General features: G+C 40.1%; 1 protein-coding gene across 1 annotated transcript in view; it reads left to right on the forward strand.

The window, feature by feature from the left end:
• Positions 1-27,698, forward strand: part of LOC124718777 (histone-lysine N-methyltransferase 2C-like) — a 434,091-nt gene that overhangs the window by 363,196 nt on the left and 43,197 nt on the right. The window contains exons 61-67 of the mRNA XM_047244388.1: positions 3,725-3,919; positions 7,793-7,916; positions 8,340-8,447; positions 8,644-8,798; positions 9,962-10,232; positions 20,699-20,934; positions 25,380-25,559. Of these exons, the coding sequence (XP_047100344.1) occupies positions 3,725-3,919; positions 7,793-7,916; positions 8,340-8,447; positions 8,644-8,798; positions 9,962-10,232; positions 20,699-20,934; positions 25,380-25,559 (1,269 nt within the window). The remainder of the gene's footprint in view (positions 1-3,724; positions 3,920-7,792; positions 7,917-8,339; positions 8,448-8,643; positions 8,799-9,961; positions 10,233-20,698; positions 20,935-25,379; positions 25,560-27,698) is intronic.

The following is a 27,698-nucleotide window of genomic DNA, read 5'->3' on the forward strand; positions in this document are numbered from 1 at the left end:
ATATACTCCTTCCACCTTTCTGCTTTCCCTTCTTTGCTTAGAACTGGGTTTCCATCTGAGCTCTTGATTACGTGCTAGCACAAATTTGCTTTTTTATTAAACAGGTTGTATCAAAATGTGTCATCCGATTTTAAAAAAATCGTAATTATGATGTTATTTGAGATAAGTGCGTGAACAATGTACTGTCGGATAGAGCAAACTCTCGAGTTTTACACGGTTAGGGTTTACATGCCACACTGCCATCTGGAAGTGGTTATCTCTTGTGGAGGTTTATAAAAGACTCTGTTTATGTGCCTTGAATGAACTGAGACATTGCATAACAGCAGCTGTGGAAGCTGTAACTCAAGACATGCTTGTTGCAGTGTGGGAACAATTTGAATACTGCATTGCCGTATGCTGTGCATCTCAAGGGGGTCATATTCAACACCTATGAAAATGATTTTTGGGGAGGGGGGATTTTGAGTTTCCTATTCATAAAAAAAACAAAAGTGGCTGTATATGTTTCTTAGTTTCAGAAACATAGATGTGCCAAATCAGATGATTCTTTTTGATACACATGTACTTTCATTAAGGCTCAAGATGAATGTTTTTGTATGGAAAATAATGTCACTTTCCTCCAATACATACATTCAACAATTACAGTATGAAAAGGATAGCTGCTACTAACCATATAACAGAAATGCTGAGTTGCAAATAGGCACAACAAAAAGCCTGTCAGAAAGTAAGCTTTCAGCCATCTGGACCTTCGTAGTGCGCGCGCGCGCGAGGCCAGACTGCGATCAGTGGCGCATTATGGAAGAAGCAGCTAGGTGGTGCAGGTAACCTAAACTTACAGCTGCAGAAAAAACTGCGATCCACCACCTTAAAGCTCATGCCGACCTTATAATTGTATCTGCTGAGAAAGGTTTCACCACAGTTGTTTTGAACTGCAAGGATTATCTGGCAGAAGGACTCTGCCAGCTGTCAGATTGATTCACCTGTAAACCCTGCCACAGTGACCCCATTCCAGAAATTCAGCAGGATCTCCAGCCTCACCTCAAATCCTCAGGCCCATCCCAAAACCTTCCCTGGAGCCCATCTCTCTACTCACCCCTACCACTCGCCACACTCCTACCTTCTGTGTGCTTCCTAAAATCCATAAGCTCAACCACCCAGGATGCCCCATTGTGGAGTCGGTTGCTGTGCCTCCACTGAGAAAATCTCTGCTTCATCCTGTTACCCCTTCCTCGACCGACTCTCCACAGTTACTGTCGATTTACCACACGGTGCCCTGCTCGTCACTTTTGATGCCACCTCCGTTTACACTAATATCCGTAATGCTCGTGGCCTTACCACTATTGACCACTACCCTTTCCGATGCGCGATCGATTCCAGATCTACGACCTCCTTTGTAGTCACCGTGACCGACTGTATTCTCACCCGTAAATACTTCTCCCTCGAAGGCACTACCTACAAACAAATCCGGGGTGTAGCTATCGGCACCTGCGCGGCACCGTCCTGTGCCACCCTATTCGTGGGCCATCTAGTAGAATCCGAATTCCCTCACCCGGTTCAGATTCGTCGACGAAATCTTTGCTATCCGGATCGAGGTTGAGGACGTCCTATCCGTATTCCTCCAGAACCTCGACACCTTCTCCCCCGTTCACTTCGCCTGACCCGACAACCCGACTTCTTCGATGTTGACCTTCACTTCAGAGATGGCTACATCAGTACCTCCATCCATGTCAGTCCTACAAACCGCCAGCAATACCTCCATTTTGACAGCTGCCACCAGTTCCGTACTTAGAAGCTCCTTCCGTACAGCTCAGCTGCCTGTGGCCGTCGCATCTGTTGTGAAGAGCAGTCCCTCTCTCTGGGGCCTTCACAGACTGTAATTACCCTCCCAGACTTGTACATTTCATTCCTTATCTCTCCAGTCACCCACCACCCCTCAAAGTCCCGCCATCTGTATACCGAGGACCGTTCCGCTCGTGACACGGTACCACCCGGTACTGGACCGACTGGATCACATTCTCCACCAGGCTTTGACTAGCTCTCGTTGTGCCCAGGAATGAGGAATGTCCTGTCCACTATCCTTCCCACCCCTCCCACGGTGGTACTCCGCCACCCACCGATACTAACCGATATCCTCGTCCGTCCCTACACGACACCTGCTCCTGACTCTTTGTCTCGTGACTCGTATCCCTGTAATAGACCTAGACGCGAGACATTTGTCGTACATCTTCCCACTACCACCTATCCCACCGAAGGCAGAGCTACCTGCGAAACCGGTCGTGTGATCTACGAGCTAAGCTGCAACATTCTACGTAGGCCCGACAACCAAACAAACTGTCTGTGCGCACGAATGGCCACTGACGAGCTGTGGCAAAGAAACAGCTGGACAACTCTGTTGTGAGCTTGCTGCTCAACATAACATTCTTCTTTTCAGTGACTACTTCACAGCCTGTGTGTGCCATCTGTATCCTTTCGCCAACACCAGAATTTCTGAATTGTGCAGGTGGGAACCTCCCTGCAATATATCCTACGTTTCTGTAACCCTCTTGGCCCAAGTTTCGTTAGTCATTGTCCTTACCCATCTAGCTCGTTCCCTGTTCGCATTCCATTCCACCAACACATCAACAGTCTCTTTACTTCTAGTCTTTTCCACTCCCCCTGCCCCCTCTCCCGACTGCAGCTAGCTGCCCTACCCTCTCTGCACTTCTTCCCTATACACTCCCACGAGCAGCACTTTACTAACCCCTACTCCTACCCTGCTATCCCTCCCCCTCCTCCTCCCCACCCCAGCCTCCTCCTTACCACCAGCCCGTGCTTGCTTTTCCCATCATGCACTGCTGCTGGCAGTCTGACCTCAGCAGCTAGAGTCTGGTGTGTGTGTGTGTGTGTGTGTGTGTGTGTGTGTGTGTGTATTTCTGGTGAATACCTATTGGCCAAAATCTCACTTTCTGAAAGTCTTTTTGTTCAACATATCTGTGACTCGGCATCTCCACTATATGGTGAGTAGCAACTGTCCTTTTCATAATATTGTTAATCCTGGATTTTCCATTATTCAACAGTTACATAGACACCTCCTCTTCCCATTTTTATTGTAAACACGAAAGTGTCAAAACTTCTTTCAGAAATAAGACTCTAGTCGTGCCATTAACAAATGAAGCCTTTGGCATTCATCAGTGTGGAATTGAGGCAGTTTTGTTACCTAGAATTTTTCCCACGAACTGCATCTGTAGAAATGAAAATACGTTTGGGCGGCATCTGCAGTCGGAAGGATAAAAGGGGACTACTACTTCGTCGTCCGGCCCGAGCTTACACTCGACAAGACTTGAAACTACTGCCGCCTGTCCTCCTCCTGTAAATCTGCTTAGGAGAACCTCGAGCTTTCAGAATGGAGCTGGGGAGCCTTAGGAGGTGCAAAATGTGGAAGCACATTGTCTGGGACTCGTGACTCAATGATATTTCGGCATATTTTTCCTTACAGTTTGCTAATTTATTCTGAGATACTGCGAGCAGTGACTGCTGTATTTGATCACCTATGAATACGCATTCCCAAACTTGTATTTCCATTTCTTCTGTGACAGATGTCTCAACATGTAGCATTTTATCACCATTTATTGACTGTTGTGAGTTTTGATAAATACTTACTTAAGTACATTATAAGTATGAAAATTTTAATGTACGTGCAGGTTTGTTGTATCGAGTGATGTACATATAGCTATTTGGCTTTTCTTAGGCGGAAGAAGACTACGACACGTTCGTGGAGAACGTGATGACGCAGTTGCGGCAGTTGCCACCTCTGTCGATTCTCGAGCCGACTCTGGCCAGGAACCACTCGGCGTGCCCCGTGTTCGGTGCAGGCGACGCTACGAAGGTGGGACCCCTGACCGGAGAACTGCGCGGCAGATACGGGAGCGCATCTTTACCCAACGTGAGTCTAAAAATCTGCAACCCGGTGTTGTTCGAGGATAGACGTATTCGGACTTGCTCGAAGAACACAGTGAATTAAATTTGAGGCTGTGAGGAGAAAAAAAAATGTATAGTGTTCCAGAATATATATTTATTATAATAGAAGGAAACATTCCACGTGGGAAAAATTATATATAAAAACAAAGATGAGGTGACTTACCGAACGAAAGCGCTGGCAGGTCGATAGACACACAAACAAACACAAACATACACACAAAATTCAAGCTTTCGCAACAAACTGTTGCCTCATCAGGAAAGAGGGAAGGAGAGGGGAAGACGAAAGGAAGTGGGTTTTAAGGGAGGGGGTAAGGAGTCATTCCAATCCCGGGAGCGGAAAGACTTACCTTAGGGGGAAAAAAGGACAGGTATACACTTGCACACACGCACATATCCATCCACACATACAGACACAAGCAGACATATTTAAAGGCCTTTAAATATGTCTGCTTGTGTCTGTATGTGTGGATGGATATGTGCGTGTGTGCAAGTGTATACCTGTCCTTTTTTCCCCCTAAGGTAAGTCTTTCCGCTCCCGGGATTGGAATGACTCCTTACCCCCTCCCTTAAAACCCACTTCCTTTCGTCTTCCCCTCTCCTTCCCTCTTTCCTGATGAGGCAACAGTTTGTTGCGAAAGCTTGAATTTTGTGTGTATGTTTGTGTTTGTTTGTGTGTCTATCGACCTGCCAGCGCTTTCGTTCGGTAAGTCACCTCATCTTTGTTTTTATATATAAGAATATATATTTATGTTTTTAAAACTGTCATTTTCAGATCGAGAGCATATAGGTGATAATTTTTGCCTAAATGAGCAATTTCAGAAATGTTTCAATTACTCTAAATTACTAAAATATTGTCTGGATGACTCTACATGTAGTCTTTATTTTTGATGTTTTGCACAAAATATGTAGATGACTAGGAACAGAGCACTTAATTTATAATTTCGTGCCAACATAGCTAAAACACACCGTCGGCAGGATTTACACGATCAGACTATATTTTCCGCTCGTAGTATCAAAACTACTGCCTGTTAAAATTGCCACACTGTGAAGATAGCATCCCACAAATGAGAAATTGTTACAAAGTACACTTTGTACTTGGACATGCAAATAAATAGCATTTCAGAACAACCACACAAAATAGGTAATCCAAATCCATTTTGTATCTAAGGAAATGTTACACAGTGGGATTCTCATTCAAAAATTGCACTCTAATGTTGGCTAATTGTGAGACCTTGTTACATCTCGTATAAGAAGGAGAATTGTCTACTGGGATCTGTCGGAATTTGACAGCGACAGAAAAAGTGCCAGGGAGAACCTCAGTATTTAGTGACTTGTTTCATTACTGACTTTTTTGGAGGGGGGGGGGGGGGCAGCAAACAATGTGACTTGTTGATAATAATGTAGCTAGTAAATTAAAATTCATATTCCAGAACCCAGAATACAATTGCATATTCTTACCAAAACCTGACAACAGAATAGCTCTGTTTATTTACACTACCTGGCAAAATAAGTGAAGCACTCAGAAGACATGGTCAGATATCAGCGGATATCTAAATTATTAGAGTACACTTCTCTCTGACAAGTAGAACGGTCACCAGAGTCCATTAGTGTAGTTCGTGTTTTATGTCGTTACCGGGCCCAGTGGGGTGTCTAAGGGCACGAATGATGTCGGGTATCGAGTGATCGCAGTGGAGGACACGGAAGTGACGTGCACTCGCGTGTGATGGCGTACTGACATCTGACGGTGATTAAAAGGGGCCGTAACGTAGGTCTCCAACTGGCCGGTCTGTCGAATTGTGAGGCTTTCGTGTGTGGCGGTGGCTAGATGTCACAATAAATGGGAATGTGAGAGCAGGTGTACTTGTCATCGAGGTTCTAGTCTCCCACGTCTAATTTTGTCTGCTGAGCACATCGTCACCCCTTCACGTCTACATCTGCGGTCAGAGAACGAGTAACGAACTTCGCTCGACTGCTTTGTTATCCTGCTCCGTCGGTGAGATACTTGCAGACAGGCAGATTTAGGAGGCAATTATCGTCTCGTGCTCGAGCTGTCATTAACACCACAACTCGAATGGCTGCATTTGGAGTGGTATCGTGACTGGGAAGTGTGGACTGTTGACGAATAGTGCTGCATTGCGCTTGGCGGTGAATTGCAGTTCTGCAGAATCTCAAATGCCCACCGTCAGTGACTTCTGGTGTTTCAAAGAGTACTGCAATGTTACTGCCGGTGTCACAGTGTGGGGAGCTATAGGGTAAGACGTCGGGTAGCGACTGAGGGAACTCCGACGCACAGCAGTTATGGACGTACTGCATCTTCGCATATTATCTCTCGAGTGACAGTTTTGTGGTTTTGTTTTCCAATGGGACAGTGCACGTCCACATATGGCACATGCGTCTGTGAACCGTGCGCACGACATTAAGATTCCCTCCCGGACGGCGAGATACCCGGGCCTGTCCCCGATAAGACGGGTGCGCGACCGACTCGGACATCGACTCCATTCCTGTACAAGTAGCCAGGATATGGAGGACCAGTTAAACCGGTTGTGGGCCGGCACATATCGGGAGAGGGTATGACAACTATATGATGGCCATCCGTACCGAATCAGTGTGTGCATCTGGGCCCGAGGGGGTGCGACATCATACTGATAAGTCAGCTCGTACTACCAAGTTCATTATAAATTTGACTTGAATTTGTCATCACATACCCTGTGGAGCCCATGAAGTTTCATTGTGATTCCTCCTCCCCTTCTTGGTGTTTCACTTTTTTATCAGGCAGTTTCTTTATTTATTTATGAACTGTGTGAAGTGTTTTATTGTGCAAATACAGGATTTATTCAAGAAAAACTGAATTTTTGTGGCATTAATGATACAACATACACACACACACATACACACACACACACACACACACACACGACAATACCCTGTAAAAATTTTAAATAATGGGTGGGGTCACCAAAATTTGTCCTAAATTAATTGACTGGCGGGTGAGACTTTTGACTGGGACAAATCTTTGGCCGTGGCTTGTTTTTTTTACACGGGTGAGTGACCTTCCGGTAATAGCATAGCCTTTCATTTACAGAATAAAAAGTCCGTAGTGGTTTTAAGAGAGTTGAAACACAGTTTTCTGCAAATATTCTCTCACTTTATTGAGTTAGTTCATAATCACATCTATACAGTCGAGTCTGGCTTCTGCTGTGGGAAACAGTGGTGAGTGTGTGTGATTACGGTATTGTTTTTCTTAAATATTGGAGGTTTTCTACTTTACACTGCTGTGTTTTTTTTTATCATTCATTGCAGTATGGTAATTCATATGCGCTCTCTTCTCTCTCTCTCTCTCTCTCTCTCTCTCTCTCTCTCTCTCTCTCTCTATCACGAACACTTTTCTTTTTATACACATGCGTTTTGAGTCACAAATTATGTAGCTGAGGAAGCTTCAACATGTAACTTTAACATTTTTCCTAATGCTTGCAAAATATTGCTGTGTGATGTTCTGTTGGCAGGCTCTTTTAGAATATGTATTTGTGAAGGAATAAATAACCACACAGTGGGCCCCCCTATAGGTGACCTTATTTCAGAACATTTTATTAAAATATTGAAGCCTATGATAAATAATTTTTCAGCTGTTTGTCTCAACAACACAGCATCATTTGCTTTGCAGGATAGTTAAGGCATACCTACTAACTATGTAAATTTTGAAATGTTTCTTTGAATTTTATGTACATTTTCTTTCAGAAGGAGTGCTGCTGAGACTGAGTTAGTGATTTCACTATATTTTGTTAAAACTGAATCCAATTCATTGTTTTATTAACATGCTAGAAGTTTTATGTTTATGTAGGTTTCGGACCATTACAACACGAGGCCTTTCGGTCCTCTGCCGCCACTGCCTCCTCTCCCACCTCCGTCGACACAGCGAGGGTTTTACGACCAGGAGTTTGCTTCTGTTCGTTTTGATAATGACAGTGAGTATAATTTCTGCCTGTAGTTTATTCCATTTAGTTTTTCATATATATTGTAACATTGTCAGTAGGAAATTACAGTTAATAAATTTTTGTTCTTAAAAGATAAGTGTTCAAATGCTGATTCTGGAACACTGTCCACTGGGTAGCCATTTCATTTTCTTGGGCACTTGCAAATTTGATCAGTAGAGGTTAAAGCAGTTGTCATAGTGTGCTTCAAATAGATCAGGAACACTTGGTGTCATTGCGGGCAGAATGAGCATGACAGGGAAGATAAAATGTGTTACATATTTCTGTCATTTTTTCATGCTTTTTTCTTTCCTTTTCAGTTCCACATCTCATAAGATTTTATCTTTCATTAACCAAATCACATGATGCGGTGAGGTCCTTTTAAGCTTGTACTAAAAATTATTTATTTGTATTCAGGTGACGATAAAAAAGATCATCGAGAGAGAGATAATGACACGCCGGACACCATTATAAGCTCGTCTTCTCCTGAGTGTGTTTTCAGAGATCTGCCACTTCGTTTTCCAGGTTAGATGTGAAGCTTAATTTAATTACGTATCTTATTTATGTGCCAGTCTTCAAAGTGTGCTCTATGTGCCAAATGATCATTTTCTGTTTTCTTACCACTATAGAGGTTTTTTTTTTTATATATATATATATATTATTATTATTAGTTTCTTACCGAGCTGTCGTCTTAACGGTACAAAATTTTCTCTCTGTAAAGGTTTACAATTAATTAAAGATGAAGACGAAGACGAAAGCGAGGAAGACAGCAAGGCATGGGCAGCACGCCGCACCTCTCCCGTCATTCCACTCGTCACTCCGATACCCATCCGGCTGCGCCCACCACCACACTACGCCAAGGATGCTGCCGATGTGGTAAGGCGATCCCTGCAGTGAATGCTGTGGGTTATCCTACAGTACCTTCGTTTGAGATGTTGACATGTAGCTTAATCACTTTCCACGTGCTTCTCATAAATTATTTTCCACCCCAACTCGAAAAGTAAAGTCGTATGATGTTTTAGTGGACGGTTTTTATCAAATACATACTCACAATATTTCAGTTGCGGTTTTCACTAACTTGTTTTCAGTCTCTACTTCTGAATATGCCACTGTTGTAGCATATTTGAAATATGTCTTACACGGTCGACATGACATTTAAGTGATCCAGTTTGCATATAGTGGCAATGGTCTAGTAAAAACTTAATCCAGAAGTCCTGGCAAATGACATTTGTAGGTCCCGCCAGTGCCCTACAGACTGTTAACAAAGGCCCGAGCATACGGATTAGGTTCCCAGATATGTGAGTGACTCGAAGAGATTTTAAGTAATACAACCCAGTATGTTGTCCTCGGTAGCAAACGTTCACCAGAGGTGAGGCATTGTCAGGAGTGCCCCAGGAAAGTGTGATAGGACCACTCTAGTTCTCTGTGTACATAAATGATTTAACAGATGGGGTGAGCAGCAAACTGCTGCCGCTTGCCGATGACGTCGTAGTGTACAGGAGAGTCGAGGGGCTGTAGACGGCAAGCGGACGAGAAGAGAGATTGAAAGTAAGGGATGTGGTTTCTTAACTATCAGGGTATTGTGTTCGTTCACAAGAGTAGTTAGCTATAGTCCATCTGGAAAATACGAGAATTGTATGTCACTTCAAATGGGACATTTTTGAAAAGGTCAGACTTGGCTCCGAGTGATTTCCACATCTTCAAACAAGAAATGTCTGGGCACCTAACACTTCACCTCCCACAAAAAACTTCGAGGTGCAGTCGTGTGCCAGTTTCAATAGCAGGTAACAAAATTTAAGGCAGAGAGAATTTGCCTGTTTGTTAAGAGATTAACAAGTAATTAAATGTGACTACTGATTATGTAAAAATGAATGCACACACACTCGGTTCCAGTATGTATTTACTTTCTGGACAACTTTTGCACTTACCTGCAGTATTTACAATTTTATATGTAGTGTGACAGAGGTTACTTCCAGACAACTGTAGTAGTCCTGTACTCCTCTGTAGATAGAACTCTTACATTTTCCCGGCTCCCACAGGACAAGGAGAACGCCGGAGGGCCTCAACTGCTGGTGCGCCAGCGGTTCGGCCCGTCCCCACCGGCTCCGTTGCGCGACTCCGGCAACGTGACGGTGACACTGACGCTAACGGCCGCTGCCGCCGAGGACATTGCGGGCGTCCTGCACCGGCTGGCCGGCATCCTGCGAGTGCCGGCACCCGCGGCATTTGACGTAATCGAGAGGACGAGTACGCCACCCTCCCAGAAGTTGGGGCTGTACCGGACTCGCGGGAAGGACGGCAAGGAAGGAGGTGAGTGACCGCCGATTGTGTCGTGTTTAAATGACTAGTTGAGTGACGTCGGTACGAGGGGTCGGGAATTAAATGCCAATTCTCCAGAAACCGAAGAGAAGTCTAATAGTCCGATTAAAATTACTCGATACTTCGTGTCTATCACTTGCCCCTACAGTGTTGCCACATCAGCTACCGGCTACCACTCAGTTATAGGTGACACACAAACACGGTGGCCCACTTCACAAAACCTGTTAATGTGTAACACGGACGAGTGTCGAAAGTGGCCTCCGCGAGGTATGACGGAAATCAGAGATGCTCTGATTTTAAGTGACGGACGACTGAACTGTGGTGTGAAATATGCTCACTATTTTTGTTTACTTAAATTTGGCATATTTCGTGACAGTACGTTTTCCGTGAAATGTTTACAAGGCGATATTTGTCTTGGCTTCAGTTGTCTAGTGGAAGTATGATTCCACAATGCAGTTTCGTCAGCTGCAGAAATGACCTGGTTCAATGCGTTTGCCTCATTTTTGGTGCTTCAGATACCATTTCTTCGAATGTGGTTTCTTCTTAAAGTTTATATAAAAAAAATAGTAACATAATTCATTTTTTCCTGTTCACTAGCAAATATTTATGATGGCAACTTGCACATTGTTCTACCGTCAACACACACCAAGAGTTCACTGCCGAGTGACTACAGTCAAAGACAACTCCAGCGTCAAAGACATTTTACACAAAACACAATAAATTGCTCATATATCATGAGGCTTTATCTAAAATTGGTTTTGAAACTTATACCTTTGCATGCATGTCCTCACATGCATGCCATCACACACAGGGAAGATTTAGCTTCCAAAAATTAGAAAAATTCATAAATGCTCACTTTGGAGACGTTTTTTTGTAAAAAAGTAAAAATAAATCTTTCTCTCAATCTTTGTTACAACAGTGTTTTTTCATCAGTTTCAATTAACATGTGACTTCAAATTATTAATTTATACATGCAAATATACATACTTGGTTGTACACGTAGTTTTGTTCTAACAAGCATATTCCAGTGGAGGACTTTTGTTTTAGATGAAAATAGGTTATTTAAATTTTGAAATTATGATTTCTGTTTATATAGTTTCAAAGAGACAATATTCCTGAGACCAAATAATTTCTTTGACTTAGGGTACACCAAACGATAAGCATTAGGGTGTGGATTTTCTATGACTTCAAAAAGGCCCAATATAGATATCAAAGAATTTTTTAATTTCTGAAGTTAACATTTTTGATTTTTCGTGAGATTTGACCAGAACAAGATCCCCAATTTTGAAAGTGGTTAATTTTACCCTATTGTTATGTCTTTTATTCCTCTTTTCCCCTGTTTCCTCATAGTTTCCCTGAAAATATCTTCTCTCTCTTGCATGGTTAAAGGTGTACATTTAGGAAATTCAATAAGTTCTGATATAAGATTTGGGGGTCTAATATTAAACATAATCTCATACGGTGAAAATCCTGTGGAACTATGTTGTAGGCTATTCATAATATCTTCAAAATTTCGAATGTGCTCAAACCAGGTTGGATGTTTATGGCTACAATAGGTTCTACAGAGTCTCCCAATTTCCCTCATATATCTTTCTGCAGGATTGGTGGATGGAGAATAAACAGATATAAGTATATGCTTCAATTTTGATCTTTCAATAAACTTTTTCCAAATTTTAGAGGTGCACTGTGAACCATTATCTGATAATATAGCTTTTGGTTTACCCACCTGTGTGAAATAATCTCTTTCAATTTTTATTATAATTTCATGGCTAGTAGCTTTTTTCACTGGATATAGTTTAATTAATTTTGAAAATACATCTACCATAACAAATATGTAACAGTGACCACCTTTACTCTTTGGTAACATTCCATATAAGTCCACAGCAATAAGATGTAAAGGTTTTTCCGGAATACACAGCGTATGTGCGGATGGATATATATATATATATATGTGTGTGTGTGTGTGTGTGTGTGTGTGTGTGTGTGTGTGTGTGTGTGTGTGTGTGCGAGTGTATACCTATCCTTTTTTCCCCCAAGGTAAGTCTTTCCGCTCCCGGGATTGGAATGACTCCTTACCCTCTCCCTTAAAACCCACATCCTTTCGTCTTTCCCTCTCCTTCCCTCTTTCCTGATGAGGCAACAGTTTGTTGCGAAAGCTTGAATTTTGTGTGTATGTTTGTGTTTGTTTGTGTGTCTGTATAATTTTTCTCATGCTTGAGCAACATTCTGCTTGCAAATGCTATGGTACAATTTATCTTAACTCCATTCTCTACTCTTTCTTGAAATAACTCTGCTCCAAGCCCATAATTACTGCTATCAGTATTCAGACAAAATGGTAAATTAAAATCAGGTCTGTGTAATAAGTGTTGCTTCCTCAACTCTTGCTTAATTTTATCAAACTCTTCCTGACAACTTTTATCCCAAACCCAAACAGTGTTTTTCTTAAGTAACTGACTTCAACATGGTGCATTCAGACTCTGATCACTTATATGTTTTCGGTAATAACCGTATAACCCAAAGAACGACTTTAATTGTTTTTTAGTCTTAGGAATAGGAATTTCTGAAATTGCTTTTTTTTCTGGATCTGCCAAAATTCCCTTGTCTGTGACAACATGACCCAAAAATTTTAATTCAGAAACTGCAAACTTACATTTCTCTAATTTCAATGTCATCCCCCCTTTTTTAAGTTTTTTACAAACTGACTTCAAAATCGAAAAATGTTCCTCCCAATTTTGCCCTGTAACCAAAATGTCATCTACATAAATTATCAGTTTAGATGCAAGTTCTTGCCCCAGTACATGATCCAAAGCTCTTAAAAATTCGGAAACAGAAGAATTTAACCCAAATGGCACAACACAATATTGGTAACTCTTACCATTGTACAAGAAAGCAGCATATTTTCTAGAATTAACCGAAAGTGGTACCTGATGAAAACCCAAAGTTAGATCCAAACTTGACATATATTTTATATCTGTAAATTTATAGAGTAACTCATCAATATTTTCGGGATGGTCTGTCTTTCGGGATGGTCTGTCTGTCTGAACAAAATTTTGTTTAAGTGTCTTAGAGTCCAAAACCAATCTTACTCCACCATATTTTTTCGAAACAACTACTAAAGGATTATTATATGAACTGATACTCCTTTCTATTATATTACATCCTTCCATCTTTTTCAGCTCTTTCTCAACAGCAGGTCTTTTTGATATTGCAGTACTGTATGGTTTTATGAAAAATGGTTCATGAGGTTTTACGTGAAGCTCACACTGATAACCCTTTACCCTACCAGGTATGTCACTGAAAACATCACTGTATTTCCACACCAGATTTTCTAACTGTTGTTTTTGCTCCCCAGATAAATTTTGTGTTTCTGAAATTTTCAAATTTACTAAATTCCCAAATTCAATTTCATCAGTATCAAATCTATGAGTTTCAATATTCTCGAATCTATTTTCTTTTAGTAAATTGATACTGTCAAAATTTCCATTACTCTGATCACCAAGTGTGTTCACAAAATTTGTCTGAATGTATTCCCTTTCACTAGTTTCTATCAAAAGTTTTCTTCCAACCCAATCAAATGCTGTATTTACTTTTACTATCCAATTCATACCCAAAAGAAAATCTTCATTAAATTCCTGAATTACAAAACATCCATGTGTGAACAACTTGCCTTCAATTAAAAATGTCACTAAAGTCTGGCTTTTTACCAATTTACTGCTCTTCCCAGTAGCACCTTCTATCTTTACCCCAATAACTGGCATTTCAACATAATCTTTCACCATTTTTAATTTCTTGCTTAACCTTTCAGATATTCCTGAGATCTCACTTCCTGTATCAATTAAACATTTACCAATCCATGACCCAATTTGAACTTTTATATAAGGACTGCAAAACTGGTCACTTTTCTCAGAACCTGTATCCTCATGTAATAAATCACTTTCAATTTCCCCAACCTATACTTATCAGAATCATATGTTCTATCATTACATGTATTATTTGTCACAGTTATAAAATTTGCACAAGATACAAAATTGTCATTAGTACTCTCTATTATCTCAAATAGCCAAGAATTTTCATCCAAATCACATTGTATACTATTGAAGTACTTATCCTTCAGCTTTTCAGAAATTAAAATATCTCATCTTTTTCCATCACTCAGGACATATAGTTTCACATACATTAATAAGCATCTTTCTAAAGTTCTTGTCAAAAGAAATAGTTTCACTGTTCAGCCATAGATTCATAAGAAATGTGTGTGTGTCATTAGTATCTGTAAATGTTTCACTTAGGCTAGAAGTTATACATGTGTCATCATTATTTGTGTAGTCAGATTCTTTACCAACAACATCAAAATTCACACTTTCACATACACCCTGCTTGCGAGCCTTATTCATCCTGGTAACATCCCTGGGAATTTCTATAATATTCTCACTATTTAATCCATTTTCAACCATGTGTATACCCAACTCCCTATTTAAACTAATGAAACACCTTTCCTCAACATCATCATCAATACCATTACCATCATTATCAACTTTACATCAACATCATTATCATTATACATATTCAGGTCATACACATTCAAATTATCCCCTAAAATATTATTTCCCCTTTCTAAGGTTACCAGATCCCTTTCACCAATATTTTCATTCTCACAGCATGCATTCTCTCTTTCATTCACACACATCTCTGAACTACTACAAATTACATCATCTGACAAAGTGTTGTTCTTTTCTGCCCAAGTGTAAAACTCTGTTAAATTAAATGAATCACAATTACTTTTATCTACTGTATGTTCTTGTTCACTGAAAATTTTATCTTTATCAATATCATCGTTATTTTCCTCTTGAAATTTTTTCAATAAGTAACAACTAATAACCTCATGTGATAGCTTAGGTTTGGAACTGTCATGTTTGGGTTTATGATAGTCACATCCATTGGTCCTTTCATCATGCTCACCTTCTGCCTCAACCTTGCAGACCTTCAAGGGGGCGTCTACTCGTTTTATATTTCCTGAATTACAACTGGTTCCTGTTTGAACTGCTGATTGTGGTTCTGCCAATGTCTCTGATCAACATTTCTGTTCCCATTCCTATGCCAAACATTACCTGATTGTTGGTAGTTTCTATTGTACTGATCTCTATCAAAATTTCTGTGATTTTGATCCCTAAAATGTTCTCTATTTTGTTGATTATTTCCGCGAAAATCTTGTTCTTGTTTTGGATGAAAATTATGGTCCTTCTTTTGAAAATTGTTATATCACCCTGAATTTTGACCGACACCATGATAATGGTTTTGTTCCCTTTTTTGAAAGTTATCATTTCCCCAATTCTGACCATTACCTTTCTGAGTAAACCCACTGTGTGTTCTTGTTGTTACCCTATCCAACTTTTCAATATAATTGAGAAACTGCTCAACATTACTATCAGGACAATGAACTAAACGCAACTGCATTGCTGATGGCAATCTTCTCTTTAAGGTATCAGTTTTGATCAAGTCATCCAAAGGTTTTGTTAAATGAATAAGTTTTTGATGTTCACTTTTGCAAAATTGTTTCATGCTCCCATCTGATTCTCTATAGTCTCTCCCATTCAAAAATTCACTTTTGATTCTTTTTTGTTTAAGATCATCCCAAAAATTTTCCAGAAATTTTGATTCAAATTCTGAAAAGGTCATCCCCACAGTTACAATCTGGTTTGCCCAAGTCAAAGCTTCCCCTTCCAAGAATTTTTTCACAAACTTAATTTTCATATCATCTGGTGAGTGAGGTAAAAAACAATCCTTACGATACTGTATAAAATCAACGAGATGTAAGGGTCCATCTACTGAAAAGTGCTTCACTGAAATATTAGATACGAGATTGCATGTGTTGACATTGTGATTTTTGCTTTGAAATTCAATGTCAAAACTTTCAATTTTTTTGCTAAGTTCTTTGACGGATTTCTTGTTTTCAAAAATCATTGCATTCTACTTTTTTTCTAGAGTAACCAAACGATTGTCAGTTTCTTGTTCTACATTTTTTACTAAAACTTTTGTGTTCTCATCCAAATTTTTAATTTCCCCTTTTATCTCATTAAAATCAATTAAATTTCTTTCCCTATCTGCCAGTAACTCATTTTTTACAGTATTAATTTCATCGCTCAATTTAGCATCAATTTCATTTACTTTTGCTTCCACAGATTCAATTTTTTCCTCAACACTGCTAACTCTGTTCGAAAGATCATCCACTTGGGTATTGACTGCTTCGGCTTGCAACAAAATGTTATCAATTTTTTCATCCCAGTAAATCTTATTGTCGTCATCTGATTGTTTAATTTCTTTCGTGAAATTTACAAGAAAACTTTTTAAATCAAATTGATCGGTTCTTTCCGTTTCATTTGACCTTTCCTGATTTTCGAAATCTATTAAATTACTACTTTCTACTTTAGGCACAATACTCTCGAAAATCTCATAAGTCATTGTGAAGAAAAAAAATTTATACACAACAATACAAAACAAGATAAAAATATTGTTTTAACAAAATACGAGGGTTTCGTGACTTATCTGGAACACTCTTGTACTATTGCAAATCCATGTTTTCCATCCATGTGATTGTTGACCAAAATTCTTGAAATTACTTCTTCTGTCGAGAATTATATTTTTGCCGAAACATTTCTTCTCCAAAACTTTTACTTCCCGATGAACACAAATACTGTAACACACATTCTGAAAAAACTGGTATTAACACACAAAAATTTTCTTCCTCCTAGCACTGTTGAAGATCTCGTGAACACAATATGCCGGCTACAGTCCCCAGTTGAAATATGCTCACTATTTTTCTTTACTTAAATTTGGCATATTTCGTGACAGTACCTTTTCCGTGAAATGTTTACAAGGCGATATGTGTCTTGGCTTCAGTTGTCTGGTGGAACTATGATTCCACAATGCAGTTTCGTCGGCTGCAGAAATGACCTGGTTCAGTGCGTTTGCCTCATTTTTGGTGCTTCAAATACCATTTCTTCGAATGTGGGTTCTTCTTAAAGTTTATATAAAAAAAAAATAGTAACATAATTCATTTTTTCCTGTTCACTAGCAAATATTTATGACTGCAACTTGCACATTGTTCTACCATCAACACACACCAAGAGTTCACTGCCGAGTGACTACAGTCAAAGACGACTCCAGCGTCAAAGACATTTTACACAACACACAAGCTTCCACTTGTAATCAGTCTCTTTGATATTCTTCGTCACATTTACTAATAGTAATCAATATGCTTTCACTCTCACAAATATAAGTAAATTAACATATAATAAGGCAAAAAATATAAGTAAATTAACATATAATAAGGCAAATTACAAAAATATAAGAAAACATTCACAATTTGGTATCGACAAATCCGGTAGAAAATAACCCATCTCCCAGATCAATTACAGGTGGACAGTGCGTTTTGTAGCCCTGAATTTAAATTCGTGTTCTGAGCTAACCTCAACCCTGTGGTGTGCAGTGTACCTGAGAAAATGGAGATCAGAATTCTGTGGCAGAACTAAATTCACGATCGCTTTGTTCACAGCGGTTATAGCTAATCTCTGTGAGCAAACTTTAAACGGAAAAACTGTTAATTTCTTGCTATCATTGGTTGTGTGTAGGTATCCTCACACGGGCTATATGAGCAGCTGCTTTACCAACTGATGAGGAGTCCTTGCCGTAACTCGGTTGTTGCTGGCCGGAGTGGCCGAGCAGTTCTAGGCGCTTCAGTCTGGAACCGCGCGACTACTACGGTCGCAGGTTCGAATCCTGCCCCGGGCATGGATGTGTGTGATGTCCTTAGGTTTAAGTAGTTCTAAGTTAAAGTTAAAAGCAACAGCGGTAACATTAAGAGTGCAACGGGAATTCCACTGTTAAATGCAGAGGAGAGAGCAGATAGGTGGAAAGAATACATTGAAAGCCTCTATGAGGGTGAAGATTTGTCTGATGTGGTAGAAGAAGAAACAGGAGTCGATTTAGAAGAGATAGGGGATCCAGTATTAGAATCGGAATTTAAAAGAGCTTTGGAGGACTTACGGTCAAATAAGGCAGAAGGGATAGATAACATTCCATCAGAATTTCTAAAATCATTGGGGGAAGTGGCAACAAAATGACTATTTATGTTGGTGTGTAGAATATATGAGTCTGGCGATATACCATCTGACTTTCGGAAAAGCATCATCCACACAATTCCGAAGACGGCAAGAGCTGACAAGTGCGAGGATTATCGCACAATCAGCATAACAGCTCATGCATCGAAGATGCTTACAAGAATAATATACAGAAGAATGGAAAAGAAAATTGAGAATGCGCTAGGTGACGATCAGTTTGGCTTTAGGAAAAGTAAAGGGGCAAGAGAGGCAATTCTGACGTTACGGCTAATAATGGAAGCAAGGCTAAAGAAAAATCAAGACACCTTAATAGGATTTATCGACCTGGAAAAAGCGTTCGACAATATAAAATGGTGCAAGCTGTTCGAGATTCTGAATAAAGTACGGGTAAGCTATAGGGAGAGACAGGTCACATACAATATGTACAACAACCAAGAGGGAATAATACGAGTGGACGATCAAGAACGAAGTGCTCGTATTAAAAAGGGTGTAAGACAAGGCTGTAGCCTTTCGCCCCTACTCTTCAATCTGTACATCGAGGAAGCAATGATGGAAATAAAAGAAAGGTTCAGGAGTGGAATTAAAATACAAGGTGAAAGGATATCAATGATACGATTCGCTGATGACATTGCTATCCTGAGTGAAAGTGAAGAAGAATTAAATGATCTGCTGAACAGAATGAACAGTCTAATGAGTACACAGTATGGTTTGAGAGTAAATCGGAGAAAGACGAAGGTAATGAGAAGTAGTAGAAATGAGAACAGCGAGAAACTTAACATCAGGATTGATGGTCACGAAGTCAATGAAGTTAAGGAATTCTGCTACCTAGGCAGTAAAATAACCAATGACGGACGGAGCAAGGAGGACATAAAAAGCAGACTCGCTATGGCAAAAAAGGCATTTCTGGCCAAGAGAAGTCTACTAATATCAAATACCGGCCGGCCTTAATTTGAGGAAAAAATTTCTGACGATGTACATCTGGAGTACAGCATTGTATGGTAGTGAAACATGGACTGTGGGAAAACCGGAACAGAAGAGAATCGAAGCATTTGAGATGTGGTGCTATAGACGAATGTTGAAAATTAGGTGGACTGATAAGGTAAGGAATGAGGAGGTTCTACTACGCAGAATCGGAGAGGAAAGGAATATGTGGAAAACACTGATAAGGAGAAGGGACAGGATGATAGGACATCTGCTAAGACATGAGGGAATGACTTCCATGGTACTAGAGGGAGCTGTAGAGGGCAAAAACTGTAGAGGAAGACTGAGATTGGAATACGTCAAGCAAATAATTGAGGACGTAGGTTGCAAGTGCTACTCTGAGATGAAGAGGTTAGCACAGGAAAGGAATTCGTGGTGGGCCGCATCAAATCAGTCAGTAGACTGATAAAAAAAAAAACCTATAGAGAAACCAACAGTGATGAAAGTGACATGGTAAACAAACAGAAATAAAAAGAATTACATTTAAACTAATTAATTGAATAAAAATAATAACCGTACTCTTTTGATTAGATTTAGAAAAAATATTTCGTTACATTTGAAGGGATTTGAACCTGTGACCTTCTACGCGTCAGGTTCGTATGCTAACTATTGCACAAGACTTCATTACTCGATTACAAAGTTATATTTGTGACTGCGGTGACCCAGCCTTGACGATGAATTGCAGCCTTCAAAAATTTGGCTTCACGCATCGTTGTGTAAGCTCGTCTAATATAAGCTGATCTCCACGATTACAGTAACTGTATACGTGACGACGAATCGTCTCTTGTTCGGAAATATCCGGTAGTGTTCGGTTAGTGCCGTGTACAAAATGTGTATTTCATTAGCACCGTTGCGTGTACGTGTTAACCTGTGTGATGTAACGTGAAATAGAAATACCAGACCCACGATTTGGTATCCAAACACAACATAAAAGAGTGGCAGACGAGGAATTAGAAGTGACCTGACCAATTGTCGTGGCAGTTCGGGGGCATTACACCGAACGCTTCGATTCGAGGAAACCGGCAACGAAGCACGAAGTGTCAACTGTCGAGGAATTTTAATTTTTCGTCGGTAGCCTCCTGATAGAAATGTCATTTCTCGTAGTCGTTAATACGAATCTTTGCTAGTTTTCATTATATTTGTTCGCAGTGAAATTTATACGCAACGATATTTGTGCGAAAATTATCCCAGAAGTTCACAAAGTTCAAAAAGAGTAGATAACAAAATAAGGGAAGTAATTGTAAGTTCTCCATTCCTCCCTCACTTTTTTGCACATTTCTAGAGTACTGAAAAGACTCGACATGCACGAACACAAACTTATCTGGCAGTTTGTGAGACACCCTGTCATTTTCTTTCGTTCAGCTCCCGTAGATATCCAGAGCATCCTGAACGGCGCCGCAAAATTTTGCCGTCACTGCGACGTCGTGATCCTGACGAACCTGATACGCAAGAAGGTGAGCGAGATCCCGGGCCTGTCGGCGCGGGAGGAGCTGGTGGCTGACACGGGGCCCGACGGGGACGTCTACTTCTGCAGCGCCGCCTGCTACATGCAGTTCGCCCTCATGCACCGCTCCCCGACTCTCAACCAGCAGGAGAAGGTAAGCCACTTTCTTTACTACTAGATCTGCGTAATTTGACTGTCACGACTGAACAGGCTGCGTCAGAATTAAACTATTTTTCACACTGAATATAGAGAATGTCGTTTACGACAATTTTTGTCGTAAATTATTTATGACGGCAACATATAAAACAGGTGCCGTTTTATTATAGGCTCCGTAACTGTCGTTAAATTGGCGATCGTCGAATTTTGTCTAAGATCGGACACTTCACATGGATCACCTATTTTTGTAGGCATACCGTCTATACCAATTTCGGGAAAGACATCGAACGGTAGACTTTTATAGGTGACTCGGAGCAATGGTCGAGCGAGCTGTGGAATAAGTTTTTCTCGGACTGTTTTGGATACGACATAGATATGTGCACTTGCTCAGAGCTTATACAGATTGACTACTTTTGCAATGTTCTCCAAATGCACCCCATATGCCCCAGGACATCTTGGTAATCTGGGAAAAACACAAGAATTTTTTCACCCTGAAAAACCAGGGAATGTTATAGAATTCTAGGAAATTTTCATTACTTCAGTTTTCAGTTAAATTTTTGTAGTTTTGACTTTAGTACTCTAACAAAGAATTTTACTGTAGCTCGTTGCTGCAGCGTGGTACTGCAGCGTAAAACATAAACGAGAGTTTGACACCAAAATAAAACTTAGAAAATTTGCCGTTTACGACAACAGAACACAGATCACGCACCGACATTTGCCGACAGCAAAATGTGTCGGAGGCTTTGGGATGAAGATTGTGCAATACTTCGTAACGACAAACTGCCTTTAGTGAGTGTGATGTGACAGCTGTTTAAATTTCTAACAGACCGTGGGAAAATGTGGATGGTAATTAGAGAAGTGTTACTTTCAAAGTAAATTTCATTTTATGTAAAATGAATTGTGTTACATATGAGAACAAAGTATTTGACACAATTTCCAGGCCGAGAAGGCCAGTCATTTCTGCCATTATTTAAAATTTTACAGGTACATTTGTGTTTGATGTACCTTAAAGGGCAACATGTGTTAAAAAAAGATCAAGTTTAAAGGTTAGTTTTTCATGTCTGTTATAGTTCTTTCATATATTACAAATTATGCAATAACGATGGCAGAAATTACGATTATCCTGAAAGCACATCCAGCGGCACAGTCTCGATTTCAGTGCTTTTGAAGCTGCAGTGCTGTATTTAGTGGAATTTGTATTTATACTTTATAATACATAAATACACAATGTACGTGTTTCCGCACATCGAAGATCCTTCCAAAATGCGTTGTTTTTTGCTGGGTTTCTTTTCCTAAAGCTGTAGGCAGTTCTGTGTCAGTATATAAAACCATTACTCTGTTCAAAGGATTAACGAGTTTTACAACTCTGAGGGAAATTATGTTGTCATTTAACTCGGGAAAAAATGTACTTTCACTGGGGAAAAAGTGTATTTTCAGTCGAGAAAAAGTTTATTTTTAACTTGTAAATCGGGGAAATTTTTCTCTTGTCCGTATATGCAGACTGTTCTAGTTTTTAATAGTGAAACAGCTTACGTTTTTATTTGGGCTGTAGCTGACAGATTGAGGATTATTAGCAAACGTTTTGGTCATTGTATCAAGATAGTAACTGTTCTCGAAAGAACAGATACCGTCGATAACCGTGCAGCTTCTCTAGAATAAATGATAATTAATTGAAACCCTCAGCTGCCGACGAGCGTTGTCGATATACCTCGACGGGGACAGCCGAAAATGTGTGCCCCGACCGGGACTCGAACCCGGGATCTCCTGCTTACGTGGCAGACGCTTTATCTGTCTGAGTCACTGAGGACACAGACGAATATTGCGACTGCAGGGACTTACCTCTTGCACGCCTCCCGTGAGATCCACATTCCCAACTGTCCACAATCTACATATGTATTGTTCCTAATAGAAACTTGCCCATCCACTCATTACTCGCCATCACCCAGCACAGAAAAACGTTGTACTCGGAACACTGGTTCACTGAACACGAACTCTTGTCAGGTCTGGATAATTTGGCAACAGAGATAAAACATCTACAATCTGTGTTCTACAAAAATGGATACTCTTCACAAGATGTTCAAAAGGCACTGTGCCCCGTTTCCCCACCAGCGGTTTTGGAAGAGATAAAAGAAGAAACGCAAAAGGTTGCATATTTGCCGTATGTCGGGCCGATATCTGCCAAAATTGGCGGAATTCTCCTCAGACATAACATTAAAAGCGCGTTCCATCCACCCACCGAGCGCGAAGGATGGCCTGCGCCTACAGAAACTGGGCGTTTACCGTGTGAATGTGGTACGGCGTACATCGGCCAGATGACCGGGACCATTGACATCGGGTACAGAGGCACACCAGACTGAGACAGGCAAGTGAGTCAGCGATTGCTGAGAACTGTTTAGAACTCGAGTCATTCTATGAAGTATAATGATGCCAAGATTTTAACACAAATGTCGAGATACTGGGACAGCGCCATCGAAGAACTTACGAGATCGCGGAGAATCTCATTAACCGGGACACCGGTTTCCAGCTGAGCTCTGCTTTGAACCCAGCACTCGATCATCTGAAGACGCAACATAGGCAACATCCAGACCCCGAGGAACACGAGGATAAAGATGGACTTAGAGATAACAGCCCAGTACATGTAACAAAGGACATACACGAAATGGTACAACAGACACAATACTCGAGGACGCTCTTCCGATTCTCGATTGTCAGTTTGAACACGACCAGCCTCAGAATAACACTGCAGCTGCTCCTGAGGGTCAAGAACTTCGGACGGAACGCCTAACACGGCACACCACGTTAACAGAACGTCCTAATTCACAGCAGGACGCAAATGGTGACAATCGGAAGATAAAACGTATAGCACAACTTGCACGCCATTCGAAACTTAACTCAGCTGTATTTACAACAGATTATAACCAAAAAGTACGTGCAGAGTGTTCAGAACAGCTGCGGCTATAAGAAAATGCTACAGCCGTCGCTATCGGTCGGTGCACCTTGCGGACAGAGTGCCAGACGCGGCACGGACTGCAGAGGAAACGCCTAGCACAACGTAGGCATAAATACCGGACTTGTTCCCCATTGAAATCACTATCAAACGGCACCTGGAGAAGACTGCGAGTCACACAGTTGAAATATCGTGCAGGAAAGATGCGAATAACTGGCAGAAACCTGATTAATCGACATGACATCTAGAACGTACTACATAAGTTCATATTTTAAAACATAGAATTGAATACACAACAGATTTTCAGGCATTAGTTGGCAGTCAGTATGTGTAGCATGCCTTTTGTGAGAAGCTCTCTTTCGTGATAAAAAGCTAAATGGCATATTTTTGGTGTTGAGTCAGCTTAAAATGTCAAGCAAAACATGCTGCAATATCACGAAAAAGTGTCTTCACTTTGCCTGTAAAAAACCAGAGGCTTGCTTGCAAAACCTCTTGCACTGTATTCAGAACAAGCATCTTTCTTTACAATATCATTCGATGAATTTTTTAATAAATGATTTCTCTTTCTTTGAACTTTCAAAATGTGCTAACTTAGCCATTTGTGATCCTAGAAGAGTACATAATTTGGATACAGAACTGGAAGAGTTGTTTTCTATGTAATTTTGGAAAGAGGATCATTTCAAGAAACAGTTCCTACTACCTTAGAGTTAACTAGAAAATATTCTGGATCACATCCTATCTGGAGAAAACACAATATAAAACAGTTACCACCTGTACATTGTTAGTGCTTTGAAAACATTCAAGTGAATAATGAAGAAAACAAAAATCCACAATTGCTCTATTTGCATTGTAACTACACTTAGCAAAAAACACACAGTTTCTTCTTCGAGTATATACGTAGTTTATTGTGGGAGAAATTTTTATTCTCCAGTATTCTGTTTTCCCCTGCAAATGAAAACACAAGTGTTTGGAGATGCTTTGTGCATTAACTTTGTCACTACAGAAAAATTGACATTGTTAGAGTATTGTGAATATTGTAATGCTGTTGTGATGATAGTTTTTTCCTCTCTTTCTCTCATGTTCAACAACTGGTATACTGCTGTCTGGTGAGAGATAGTAAAGGTCACATATTTTTTCTCAAAAGCTTTCCATATACTTTTTGTTAAAGACAGTGCTAACCCACAGTAGTAGTGACGTTGTTATAAGTAAACAATTTTCTAGGACTAACTAGCAATTTTTTGCTCATTTAACAGATTACATTCCCAAACAAATAGTGTAATAATTTGTAGAAAAATTTACGAATAGATCTGTTGCAATTTACGATCTACCACTTTAACCGAACCTGTAACTTGCAATAATTCAAAACTGTGCTCTCGTGGGTTAGCACATCCTTCTGCCGATCCCTCCAATTCTGGCTTAGCCCTCGTAGTAGACTGGCGTTCTCGAGTATCACCGGGTTAGAAATAAGAGAGTTAATCTCGGCATTTCTGTTAAAGGCTGCAGCTGTCGTGGACCACGTGAGTCAGGAAATGAAGCGAGAGGTGAAAATAAAGGAGGAAGTGGTGGAGCCGGCACAGGCAGAGTCCGGCGACGGAGAGCACGAAGCGGACAAGCTCGTAATAAAGATCAAGGAAGAACTGCCGGATCCAGACGAAACGTCTCAGACCTCCAACGAGGTAAGGTTATCGCTCTCGTAGCTAGCTGTTTCCTCAGTGTAGTCATTTCTTCTATTACTTGTATTGTATGTTCTTTGCCTGTTGTGTTTATTTGTACATGTGAACACTGTGTGGATAATATCTTACTTAGTGAAATTATAGACATTTGCGTGGATAGAAAGTTTTTTACATAAGAATTACATTATCTGGTGATGTTGAGACGTACTCCCCACCACAGTTAGAATGCCAAAAACTTTGAATTGGAAAAGTTAGTGAATACAGTGGTATTGAAAGATGTATAATCTGCAATTTTAGATTTGATCTTGGACTGTTAGAATAGTGTGATTTGCCCCAAGGGCATGGCATATTACCCACCTGCTGGCACCACTGCTTCCTCTGACTAAATAAATTATCTGTGTTAATGTGAAACATGTAATAGGTTTCTCATGCTTCAGATTGCTTTCCAAAATTTGAATGCATTAAGAGTAGTATGAGACAACTTAACTCTTACTAAAGAGAAGCACTAAAGGCACTCGGAATTGTCAGATTCTCATGTGACTACTAGGTACACACTATACGTAACACTTCATAGCAACAGATACTCGTCAAACAGTCTGCCACTCGTCGTCTGGTAATACCGAGGCCTCCGTGCCTCACTGTGATGTGTCAAATGAAGAGTGTTACTGTGCAAGTCTCTGTACCCACTTCTGTCTCGAGTAACTTCATTGTAATTTTGCTTAATGTACGCGCTTTGTCTTTAATGATGTTGTTAAATGAAGCTAATAATTTTATATTGCCGGTGGAAGAAAACTAATTTTGAAATGAAAACTACTGAATAATTTTTTGGATACCATAATCTTACTTTAACTACTGTGAATCTTCCTCCAGAATGAATCTTCCACACACCAGCAGATTAAAGTTGTGTACCGGTCCGAGACTCTCGGTCATTACGTGCTCCACTCCAGTGACGATTTCGTTCGGCGGGTCCACTGTCGACTGGATTTCGAAACCTACCTTCGCCTGAAGGCGTGTGGTTCCGTTATGTCTCAGATTTAATCTGTCGCGAAATGTGAACATTGTGCGTTTCTTCTTGTCATTGTAACCTTCGTGCCTCTGCTGTCCTTTCTCTCACGTCAGTTTCTAATCTCAGGATTTTAGCTTTGACATTTCACGTCTGCATCTGCAAGACTGTTTTTCCTTTCATCAGTACAGTAATTTACACCGAAACCTTGAGCGACCTCTCTGTTGTACGGGATTTTACTCTACTCTTTTTCACCGTGTGGTACACTCAGGTTTATTGTATAGCTCAGTAGATAAGAATGTATCGATATACGTGAGACATTCGTGACGTTCTGTCGATACGTAAAATGTGCTGACAGTAACACCAAATTGTTTATTTATTTCTTCCTTTCACACTTTCAGTAATGAAAGTATTTATTCCTTCACCATAAAAGTTTACCATATTTGCACACAGTTAATTTCATAGAGATTAATGCAGTTCGTGGCCACTCGAAACGACTAGTGTCGTCTGTACTTACAAAGAGAGACCCCCAGCGGTGGAATAGAATTTCTGAAACCATGTATACGGTTACGTAGGTTAAGATCCCATATATCACACACTGCAGCTATTCACCCTGGTGATGCGCAATAGTCTTAAAAAAGTTGCATCAAATAGTCTGGTTGTGCTGCGTAATGGATAGGATAATAGCTTCACATGCAGGAGTTTGTGGGTTTGAATCTTGTCAGGTATATTATTTTTTTATTTTAAATCTTTGTTGAAATGACTTTGATAACCATTTTTGTTCAATTAATTGATTTAATGTAATTTTTTATTTCCATTCCTTTCTCACATTATTTTAATCATAATATCAACTTCTTCATTTGCTCTCTCTTTTTTGTTCTTATCATTCTTTTTTAACTTTAAATCTTTGTTCATGTTTTTTAATTAATCACCCTGTTTTTTCGCCCACATTATTGTATTCATTATGTCTATTTCTCATTTTGTTTGAATTTAGTTATACTTATAAACTCTTTTTTCATTTAAATCTTCATCTGCGTTATTTTGTTGATAGTGTAATAGCTCATAGATTGCACACATGGTAACGAAAAATATGTTTTTCACACCACTGCAATATTCACAAAAATTCTGATTGGAAAAAG

Source organism: Schistocerca piceifrons, chromosome 10 (genome assembly GCF_021461385.2).
Source record: "Schistocerca piceifrons isolate TAMUIC-IGC-003096 chromosome 10, iqSchPice1.1, whole genome shotgun sequence".
Classification (NCBI taxonomy): Eukaryota; Metazoa; Arthropoda; class Insecta; order Orthoptera; family Acrididae; genus Schistocerca; species Schistocerca piceifrons.